At 37.4% G+C, this 12,015-nt stretch overlaps 1 protein-coding gene across 1 annotated transcript in view; it reads left to right on the forward strand.

The window, feature by feature from the left end:
- dnah5 (dynein, axonemal, heavy chain 5) overlaps positions 1–12,015 on the forward strand; it is a 110,265-nt gene that overhangs the window by 82,052 nt on the left and 16,198 nt on the right. The window contains exons 67-70 of the mRNA XM_051132385.1: positions 3,883–4,126; positions 7,685–7,799; positions 8,238–8,428; positions 10,868–10,989. Coding sequence (XP_050988342.1) covers positions 3,883–4,126; positions 7,685–7,799; positions 8,238–8,428; positions 10,868–10,989 — 672 coding nt within the window. The remainder of the gene's footprint in view (positions 1–3,882; positions 4,127–7,684; positions 7,800–8,237; positions 8,429–10,867; positions 10,990–12,015) is intronic.

Raw genomic sequence — 12,015 nt, forward strand, 5'->3', positions numbered from 1 at the left:
CAAAAACAAAAGTGTTGCGTTTAAAATTTTGGTCAGTGTATATAGTACTATAGTAGTATTAGTAGTAAATATGTATAGTATATAGAATATATAGTACCTCCTATTTTACTTGCATAAATACAGTATTCTCAAGTAAAGCAGTATATGCTATATAACAAATTTGTTTGCTTATCATTGCAAAAAATGTAACCTGTATTATCACATAGCTCTCTATATAAATTTTATTTGCGTTCATACAGTATACTTGCTCAGGTCGATATATACTATATACTGCTAGATCATTGCAAAATATAAACTATATAATCGCCCAGATTTAATTAGCCAGACGTGACTAAAGGCATTAAGCCAAACCGATCTTATAGCAGTTCTTATAGCCGATCTTATCACCCCATTCTTGTGTGAAAAAAATAAGGTGGATACAAATAAATTTAATTTCACATTGTGTTGTTTGTTTTAGGGCTGAACCTAACCAATTTTAGAAAGGTTTATTCTCAAAATGAAAAGAAAAATAAACATAATTCAAAAGAAATCTTGTTACCAAAGATTTTGCTGGTGTTGTAAACATTTTATGGTGCTTGACATAGAAGATATGTGCATAGCACTTTAAATTGGAGCCCACAGCTTTGTCAAGCCTAATGTGGCAAGAAGAGGTAGGACACCAATCACACACCCACAATAAAATTTCATAAACGATAGTGACTACGCCACCCTGTGTTATTACCCGGGGAAAGACAAAGACAAGGTACGCAGATTCAAATTGTCTTTGACACCAAGGGATAATGAGACGTGGATATGCAAATTTACAAGTTTGTCTTTATTAATACAACTTTATTAAACAACCATAAATAGTTAAAAGAGAACCATATTAGGTTCACAGTGAATAATTGTAAACATGACAACTGGCTGTGGCATTAGAGTAAATAGACAAACGAAAAAAAGAAAAGAAAAGAATACAAAAAACAATCCAAGGAACTGGGGCTCACCAGCTATAAGCAGGCTGAAGACTAGGGGCGGGTTGCACCAGCTAGACGTAAAAAAGCCTGGTGTAAGCCCTACGCTGGGCTTTGCAACGTCCAACTTTACGATAAATATTTACACCTGTTGCACCAGCTAAAACTACGACCAGACACAACTACGCCCGGCGTAGACGATGGGTGTCCACACAAACACATTCTCCCGCAGTGATGGCTGAGACGACACTCACGCTGCAATGGCTACAACTACTAATATAAAACTGAATTGCTCAAGACATCATAACCAGTGAAGCCACCGCAAAATAATTTCATTAACGAAATATTTCCTAATGTCCGCGTTTTTGTATCTGACCTCTCCCTGCACATTCCCATGACATATTTTTAAAGACTAACAATAAAAGAATGAGATAGGTTAAGTAAGATATAATGAATGTAATACAGTGCTTCTCTCTAGAGTTATTTCTTTTTCTTGCTATCGAGTATGTATAATAAATGTCTTTCCTGAGGTAAATGTGAATTTAAGTGACAATTGTGCATTTTAGCCTCTTGGCATCTTTCTGTGGCTGAAAACACACAACTCTTGCGCAAAGTTTGCGCGTTGCTTGACCCCTCCCTATGATAATTGTTTATAGGCCACATTATCCTACCCGAAAAGACCATAAACGTTACTGTTGGCGTCTGCAATAAGTAATTAAAAACGAATCATGTCCGAGCAAATCATGACTTTTCACTTTATGCCTACCTTTGACTAGGCGTAAGATTTAGTCTCAGACGTAGCACTATGCCGAGATGGTGCAACGGGTATAAATTATACGCACGACTTAAAGCGCATTTTACGTCCAGCCTAGTCTTACAACCGGGCGTACGCCCAGCTGGTGCAACCGGCCCCAGGCCTTCAAGGGACCCACACTAACACAAAACAAGACAAAAAAATAATAAAAAACTCCTAAAAACACACAAAAGAAAAAGAACAAAGTAAGCAAAGGTAACACTAATGAAACAAGTAACCAATACCAAAGGAAGAAGAAAGAATTCAAGTGTCTGGCCGTGCAGTGGCGGACACACTAATGCACTGATTTACATCCAGAAATAAAAACGAAAATAAAACCACATAATTTTCAAGAGAAATTTTAAACACTGAAAATAGATTATACATACCCACATGTGGGAAGCACGTCACCCATCTGGCAGAACAATACATCAAGACTAATCACTATCCCAAAAATATAAATAGAAAAATCATATACCCACTATCGACAAGACATTAACGGAAGCATAGGAAATATTTACCTACTGGGCAGGAAGACAGCAGTCACACACGCATGCAGCAATGTAAACAACAGGGATTCAATACACCAAACTTTCACGCCGACAAGACGACACAGCCAAAGAGAGTGCCGAACAGACACCAGCCTTCCAGGAAGATGGCACAATTAGAAACACATAACTGAAACCAAAACAATGAAATGCGCCAAACACATACCTCCAACACCAGGCAGCGGAACACCTGCAACGGAACCAGCAATAGCTGAAACAGTGACGCAATATCCCGTGTCCGTAGCAACTCCTTTATATACGCTCACGTAACAAGGCTCAAATCATAATAAAAGCATTGGACACCGCAATGCATTTCACCAAACTAAGAAGGAAAAAAAATCAAAGCTATGGGTATCTTGTAGTACTGCACATTGTTATGAGAATCGCTGCCATCTCAGCTCATTTCAGCCTAGCAGCCCAGTCAGATGGGCTTTGATAGGGCCTGCAGATTCCCAGGTAGAGAAAATTAAAGTGGCATTCAGAACATATTCACTGCTGGACATTGATTTATCAGGAATAAGGGCCTGATCCCACGTCACCTCTTTACACTCAGCCTAATAAGAGTACAGATCCACATGCCACCCAGCACCAATCTGAATTATAATAGCCTTATGGCCTCTCCTGAGGCTAGTTAGTCATCTCTGCCTGATGGGGAACTGAAAAGGTACATTTGGACAGAAAAAACAAAAACAAAACAAAAAAAAAAAACATTTGACTGGTATTGCTACAATTGTGAAAGCTAACTGAGCAGATTTGACTGCACACTATGCAAGCATAATATTCTGAAGCTGGAAAATTAGGTATTTAACTCAGGTCCCATGGCTCAGCAGCCTCAATGCCATACACTGGTCTGTTATCTCAAAGTTTTTATGTCAAAGGCTTACTAAACAGCATTAAAATGTGTCATTGAGTCACTGAGTTGTCATGTACAGTGTATTTACCAGAGAACATTTCCACTCAAGTGCCTCTGACAGATGACTTTGTGTATATATGTTTTACCTTTTGTAAAACCCTTAAAAGTTCTTTAGGTTAAATTATTATTAAATACTGTTTTAAACAAAGCGTGTTTTAAACATTCTATGACAGATAATGTATTTAATGTATTAGATAATGTATTTAATTTGCTGTCTGAAGAAAAAAACTTAATTATAAACGAAGCGTCATTTAATCAGTCCACCCTAAAATATTTAGAAAAAAGAGGGATATACAATGAAAAATGTATTACTGCTGCATAATCAGATTTTAATGTCTTAGAATAAATAAAATAATCATTTATATTAAAGTATACTACTACAGTGTGATTTTTGGGTTGGGTTCTAAAAATATAAGTACGAATAAAAAGTAAATCAGGGCTCTATAGCCCCAAAAGAACATTTTAGACATGTTAATACTATTTTGTTCATGTCATTCTGTCTCCGTGAAGTAGGATTAAATTACTTTTTAATGCGTTTTTGTATTAAGTTTACACTGCAAGTGACATAAACAAAACAGGCAATTAACTTAATCACAATAATGTGTATGACAATTAATAGAAAATTATTAAGTTGTTTGTGTGGTGAGAAATTACTGTGTGATGTTTCTTGATTGTCAGGAACTGGAGAAGGAGCGGACTGACCTGCTGGAGGATGTGACAGCCAATAAGCGTAAAATGAAGGAGCTGGAGGATAATTTACTTTTCAGGCTGACTAGCACGCAGGGCTCCCTGGTGGATGACGAGAGCCTCATCACAGTGCTGGGAAACACGAAACGCACTTCAGAGGAGGTCACACAGAAACTCCAGATCGCTGCTGAGACTGAGATCCAGATCAATGCGGCCCGCGAGGAATACAGACCCGGTGGGGGCTTAGAGCTTGTCTTTCCTTTACAGATTTTTTTTTCCTTTTTTTCTTTCAGGGATACATGGAGAAATTTGCTTCATCTCTTCCTGTTGTTCGTTAGTCCTACGATGTGACAATTCTCAGAATAACCACAAGCTGTAAAACTTAATGTAAATAGAATCTTTGATCCATCTGACAATTGGTAATATACATGTCAGATGATCCAATTATTACAAACGGACAGCGCTAAGTACAAATAAGTGTACATAAGGTCCATGATATTTTATGATTAGACTGAGTTCCCAAGATTAATAGTTTTGACAGTAATCTCTGTTACTGGCATTGCATTGGCTCCAAGGCTTTCACTGTGTAAAAAGCAGTTGGAACTGTTCCACCTCATATGCTTAGTCCACTTTTCCACACAACCCCAAAATATTCCACCAATAAGTGTACATAAGGTCCAAGATATTTTGTGATTAGACCAGTTAACCTCATTCAGAGGTGGAAAACAGAGGGTAAGTGCTAATCTGTACCTGAATCTCCCTGACAATTAGCAAACAAATGCCTACTCATCTTTTAAGGTGCCCCTAATATTGTTGGGAGTCTCAGGTTGACATGCATGCAAGGTCAAAAAACACTATTGTCTTATAATATGCATTTATTTTTACCTTATTGGCTCAACGACTCGCAAACGTTTTGCTCAACAATTATTTTTTCAAAACCTCTCCTTTGCGTAACGCTAATCTGTGGTGATTGGTCCGATGACCCAGTCTGTTGTGATTGGTCTACTGCGTGCAACGCATGTCGGAAACGGAATGCCCATCACATTATATTAAACACCCAGACAGCCATGGTTTGTTCGTTAGCCCAATGCAGAAACATGTTGATAAAGCACTGCAGTTTGAAAACCAACATATTGCTCTATTCTTTTTCATAACTTGAAGTAATAACAATGACAAACATTCACTATTCAGGAACACATTTCTAGACAATTGCAAGCGAACAGATATTGCTATTAGCCGGTTAGCCAGAGACCTACAAGCTGCGCAGAGTGAACACAACACTCACAACTAAATACGTATTTTGCATGCTACAGAGTACATGAGAGCAACAATTTTTAAAGGATCCACTTTTAGAATAAAAATTTCCTGATATCATACTCACCTCCTTTATTCTTCAGTTGCAAAGAAATTATATTTTTTGAGGAAAGCATTTTTCTCCATATAGTGGACTTCAATGGTGGTCAACGGATTGGTTAACGGAAGGTTAAAATGCAGTTTCAATGTAGCTTAAATAAAATTTTATATATATTCACTTTTTAACCATAAATGAAAAACATTCATGTAAACACCTTAACTGATCCCACTGAGCTGGATCGGAATGAAATTTCGATCGGATTGAAGGGGGTGGTTTATTCCTTCTCTAGTACGATTGAGAGTGCATGTAAACACTCGATTGGATTGACAAACGAAACAGAAAGGACTGCGCATGTGCAGTGACGCAGAAATAGCGTAATGACGCGTGGTGCACGGAACAAGCTGTTCTTTCTTTTGAATAAAGTGTTGTATAAATGCATGCCCTGTCATTCTAAAACACTCCTTTCACTCGGCGTCTGTGAAGTGGAGCATGACAATCTTGTTTTGGATTCTCATCCACAGGCAACCCGTTTTAGGCGCGGGGAGTGGCATTTTTACTGCGTGATAAATATGAGTAGCACAGTACAGCGGTTTATATGTATATTTATCCAGAAATGGTTAAGCATTTATTCTGCTGTTAAAAACAAATAAAGAAACGGCGTAGGAGAGTGGTTATTATGTGCAAACAGTCAGAAACTCTATATTTGTGCAGTGTGCGCATGTCAAAAAAAAAAAAAAAAAAAACTATTCCGTTTTAAAGCTTGTGACATATAAACACACACATCAGCCTGATCACTTTATTTAGCGTTCATGTAAACACTACATTCCAATTCATCGGTCAGAATGAATTTTATCTGATTGAACCAAAAAGTGTGCATGTAAACGTAGCCAATGATTCTGAGTCAACTCTTTCAACTTTGCAGGATGTTTTCGTTCAGTTAGAGCTGTGTTACACACTGCATGAAAGGTAATTTTCAAAAATGTATAATACGGGCACTTCAACCAACCATTGCTCCTGACTAAAATTCTATGCATCCCCCTTAAAATGTCATATTTTTGTAAATATTAAAACTAAGCTGCATTATGAGTACATAAACTTTTTTAATCATTAAGCAGACTATGTGGTAAACACAATCTTTTATTCAAGTTTTAATGTCACATTTGAGACTGTCAGTCTGATATCATAGTATGTCAGTGAAATGTATCCTTAAGAAATGTGTGCACCTGCTGTCACATTTTGAAAAGGCAGCTTAAAACTTCTTAAAATGTTTCATTGTGCATTTCTAATTGGTCACACAAGACTGAAAGCAACCTAAACAAAAAAAATGTTTGTTCTTCCCAAGATTAATAGTTTTGACAGTAATATCTATCACTGGCATTGCATTGGCTTCAAGGCTTTCCCTGTGTAAAAAGCAGATGAACTGTTTCACCTCATATGCTTAGTCCAACTTTTCCATTCAACCCTATAATGCTTTTTAGTCACTGAGGCCACACCATCTGTTCAAAGGCCTATGCAGTTTTTTTCCAATCAAGGCCATTTTGTAAGAAATAGCGATCCAGGTAATGCAAACACTCATCTGTTGTTACAAACAAAATGTTGGTTGACTCATTGATTTGAATAGCAAACAATGGGCTTGCATGCACTCTGGTTAAAATTTGCAATGTCCTCACTCATCCTTCTAGCAACACTGTCATGAAAGTTTGAATTTTATAGCACTTTCACATAGTACCTCATGACACAGGCCTAGTGTAATTGACCAATCAGAATAATAGCTGGTAATTCACACTTGCCAGTTTGTACTCCCGAAAAAGACTCAAAATTGCTTGAGAAAGCCTGGTTTTAAACATGCAGTCTGTAAGAAATTATAGTCTGCCTCAACCCAGATTCCACTCCACAATATATATTTAATAATGCTCATTTCCCAATATGGCTTAATTATTATAGAGAAGAATAAAGTCAACAGTTATGTTGTTTCTAGACCATTTAGGATGATTACATCCTGAGCAAATGGTGACCCATTGTAGCATGGAAGCGGGTGTGGGACACTGAGAAGCATCTCAGACAAAGAGGTGTTAGAACATGATTAACATACAGACCACAGCTGCTACGAAAGGAGCAACTTCATTTACATTAAGGGTAGTAAACTTTAACTGTATAAAAGGTTTGAGCTAAGGATGTTCTGGGTTCATTCCGACTCCGTTAAACCCAAGGTACAACATTTACTTTGCCACTGCTATGCTGCAATAAACATCTTCATCAAGATCTTCTACGTCCTCTTCACTTTTTCTTACAAGTCAGACATAGATGCAATAAGTTGGAAAATCAGAGACCCTTCCCTTGAATTTCATTGAGAAAGGGGTCTTGTCTACTTGTGTCTGAGACAGATGTTAATACCAGATGTAAACAGGCCCTTTGTGACACCTTTTTTTCTGTGTGCAGTTGCCACAAGAGGAAGCATTTTATACTTTCTGATCACGGAGATGAGCATGGTGAACGTGATGTATCAGACCTCCCTGCGCCAGTTCCTGGGCTTGTTCGACTTGTCCTTGGCCAAGTAAAACTCATCTGTCATTTCATACCTCATTTAAATTAGTTTCTTCAAAATGGCATGAGACTAAACTGTTTTCCAGCCTTTATCACCCAGTTATCATTTCATGGTGTGATAAGTACACTGGAGATATAGGCCCCAGATGGGTTTGTTGACATTATCTGAATTAGTCCCAGTCAGATTCTATATGAGATTCCTATGTTTTTCAAACTGGTAAACAAACCCATTTGGGCCCCATACCTCAAGCCCATATTGTGCCAACATTGACCCCACCATGACATGTTGGCTTGGCAATGATAAAATGTAAATTCACATGATACTGATGTCATAACATAGTGCCTGGTGGTCATACTGTCCATGTGAGATATGGGAGTGGATTAAGTTATCTTTAAGTTCATTATCAGAAATTCCTGTGTAACCTTGTGCCTTTCTCTTGGGGAGTAGGTCCTCAAGGAGTCCTATTACAAGTAAGCGGATCGCCAACATCATCGAGTACATGACTTTCGAGGTGCACAAGTATGCAGCTCGGGGTTTGTATGAAGAACACAAATTCCTGTTCACCCTGCTACTCACTCTCAAGATCGACATGCAGAGCAACAGGGTCAAACACGAGGAGTTTCTGACCCTCATTAAAGGTCAGACAGCATCCCGGCTCCCACGAGTCAGTCTCACTAGTTCTCTTTTTTCCTGTTTGTCTGGCCTGGTCAAAATCTTTCTCCTTCTTCTTCAGTTTCTTTGTTTTCTAGGAGTAAGAGAATGATCAGTCTACCAGTATTCTTGGACAACAGTTATGTACAAGTCTATGTGACTTGCTGCTGAATTTTACAGTATATCTCAAATACATAAGGTCATACACAGTTTATTTAGTATAATAATGGATATATATACAATATTAATGGGATACAGAGAGAGGTTTTAAGGCAGTCTGTTGGAGCAGCAGGTTCAGGCAGAGCTGAGCAGCAGGAACACATCAGGGCCAGGCTTCTAGAGCTATTAGTGTGCTTGGAATGAAGCACAGAGGTGCCCTGTGACACTCTGTGAGGTTGACTGCCAGTACATATGATTTACAAGGCTAATGCAGTGCATTGTGTGGTGCATACCTGCATGAATTGTGACATAAATATAGCCACATTTTGTGTGAATGTGTTATGTTTGATCACTGATATATTATAGACTAGTGGGTTCACTACAATATGTGATATATTTCAAAAGGATAGCCACAAGACTTGACACATTAAAATGAGACTGGGATGAGAATTAGATACTATGAAATGTTGTATAATATTTTTAGCTCCTGTTGTGACATGACACATGAAAGGATTATACACATGGATATAGACATACCTGTTTGCAGTGTTTATAAAGTGATAATATTTCCAGCACTCCAGGACTATTTAGAATAAACAAGACTAGCTTTGAGCACTTTCGCTTTTTTTGTTTAATTATTTGCTGTCCGATATACTTTTGCAGAGGCGTGTCTCGCAAACGCAGCACAGTGCAAAATTAAGACGTTCAATGCAATCCGTCATGGAACAATATGTATTATCGGATATGTATTTGATTTAAAACCACAATTGGAAACTGCTCAGATTGGATGCAGAAAAAAAAACAGATCTTGTGTGGATTTTTGTGTTTACATGCGTGCATCAAATTCCGATCTGTGTCAGATGTGGGCAAAAATCTGATTTTTTTCTGCCAGTGTAAATGCAGCCTTTGTTACATTTAGATTTCAAACCAAATGCACAGTAAAGGAAATAAGAAGAGAACAGATTGTTTTTTGCCATTGGAAGCTTTTGTGAAAACCTTTTTTTCTAGGTAACATGCTTTCCAAAATCATATTTAATGGCTCTTTGCAATTTGTGATCTGTACATGTTGTTCACGAGGAGTCCTTGGTGAGTCTGCAGATTGATGAACTACTATGTGATTATCATGCTGGTTCATGTGGTTTTGCTTCGTAAAAGCATCAGATCCGAAATTTAATCACTGAGAGATCAGGTAGCCTTGTGGTCAGAGAAGTGGCCCATTACCCAGAAGGTCGATTTGATTCCCTGTGCTGGCAGAGCATGTCAAGCCAGTTAATACCATTTTGCTTTTTAATGCACTCTTGTGAGAGCCACTTTCTTCCTCTTTGCTGCACTGTAGTTTTTCTCATTCTGTTCTGATAAGACGTGAGCCTTTCTTGAGATCATAGCGAGATGTTATATTTGTAATAAGAGGTTCCTACGTATGTACCATTGCAATTTAGTGTTCAAGAACAGAAAAGAACTTTGTTTAGGCAAGAAAATTGAACAATTTTATCGATTCAAAAATAGGACAAAGTCAATATTTCCATTATCTAAACTCAAAACAAGGCAAGACTAAACCCAAAACTCAGATAACCAGTGTAAAAACAAAATAAGAGGTGAATACAGGATAAACGTATGGGAGATTAGGGATGGCTATAAATTTTTTATTTATTTATTTTTTTGCCTTTATTGTGATAGGACAATATAGAGGAGACAGGAAACAAAGTGGGAGAGAAAGAGGGGTCAGGGGGATCAGGAAAGGTCCTAATGCCCATAGAGCAACACGTTATGTTGGCACACTGCCCATAAGGCTGTTGGTGCCAACAACACTTTTTGTTTTATTTATTTTAAACTCCATTTGTCTCAACCTTTCTTAGAATTTTCCTACACTTATTTCTACTCCTCAACTCTACCCTATTTATTTCAAACAGGTTTAACACTGATCAACATGTGAATCAAATTATACTCCTATATAGTCTATTCAAATTCAACTGCCACCTTAGGAGAGGGGTTATATGAATTTCATTCTTTTACCAAATTTCAAAGTTGTTCATTCTTACAAATTAGCATGTAACTTTAATAAATAATTACTTTATAAGCATTGTTTATTGCTAGTTCATATTAATGTACAGAACCTCACTGTTTCATGTACTACTGTTTCATCAACATGCAGTAAGAGCTTCAATAAACAAACAAACAAATAAATAAAATAGCATGAAATAAAAATGATTATAATAAGAACAACGCAGGAAGCACTACATATGATATGTTTACTTAATGTCACCCAGGAGGTGCTTCGCTAGACCTGAAGGCCTGTCCACCCAAAGCTGCAAAGTGGATCCTGGATATAACATGGCTCAACCTGGTGGAGCTGAGCAAGCTGTGGCAATTCTCTGACATTCTAGATCAGGTGTGTGGTCAGATACTTATACATACATGGTATTTAAAAGAATTAGACACATCCATGCATGGAAGACACACACACACACACACATAGAGTATCTGTCGCTTTGAGCTCCCCTTCCTCATTAAATCTATCTCACTGCTCCTGCTTTGCAGTAAACATGTCAATATTTGATTCATCTTGTCCACACACACACACACACACACACACAGGCACAAATACATTCACAGCCACTCACACTGATGGCTGATTGGCAGGCCATGACTGCTTGGGGGGACTTCATGCTCAATGCAGTGTGAAATGAGCTCACTTTGGCAAACTCTAAATCAATTACTTGTGGCTGGAAGAAATCAGATTAAAAGCCTTTTGTTTAATTAACCATTCCTGGAGCACTGCAACTACAGAAATACTTTTAATGCACACACAAAATTGCATTATACAATATATGTATATGATATATATATATGAAGAGTTCAGATACAAAACCATACTGAGTAGAATGATACTGAGTGAATGCTCCTGACACATAGTACACGTCCATCAAATACTTTTACTTCAAACTCGCTAAATTCCAGCCTCAGGCCAATCAGAAGTGCCAGTACTTACATAGAAACCTATACAAAGTAGCCAGAAAGAAATGCTCATTTTAAAGAAATACATCAGATGGATTTAGCTGGTTTTGCATCTGAACTCTTTATATATATGTATATATATATATATATATATATATATATATATATATGTATAGTTCATTGAATTGAATTGAATTGTTCAAACCATTTATTTGTAGATTCTATATCAAATATTAAACGGATAGTTCACAAAAAATGAAATCTGTCATTATTTGCTCACCCTCATGTTGTTCCAGACATTTTTTTTTTCTTCCATGGGACATAAAAGAATATATTTTGGCAAAAGACTTATGAGAAAAAAACGCTTTTTGTTAAAATAATGAAAGTCAGTGGTAACCAGCATCTTCAAATATCTATACCTGCAGAATATAGATAGGTTCAGCAGTCAGTATATAATATG

This window comes from Labeo rohita, chromosome 16, assembly GCF_022985175.1.
Source record: "Labeo rohita strain BAU-BD-2019 chromosome 16, IGBB_LRoh.1.0, whole genome shotgun sequence".
Taxonomy (NCBI): domain Eukaryota; kingdom Metazoa; phylum Chordata; class Actinopteri; order Cypriniformes; family Cyprinidae; genus Labeo; species Labeo rohita.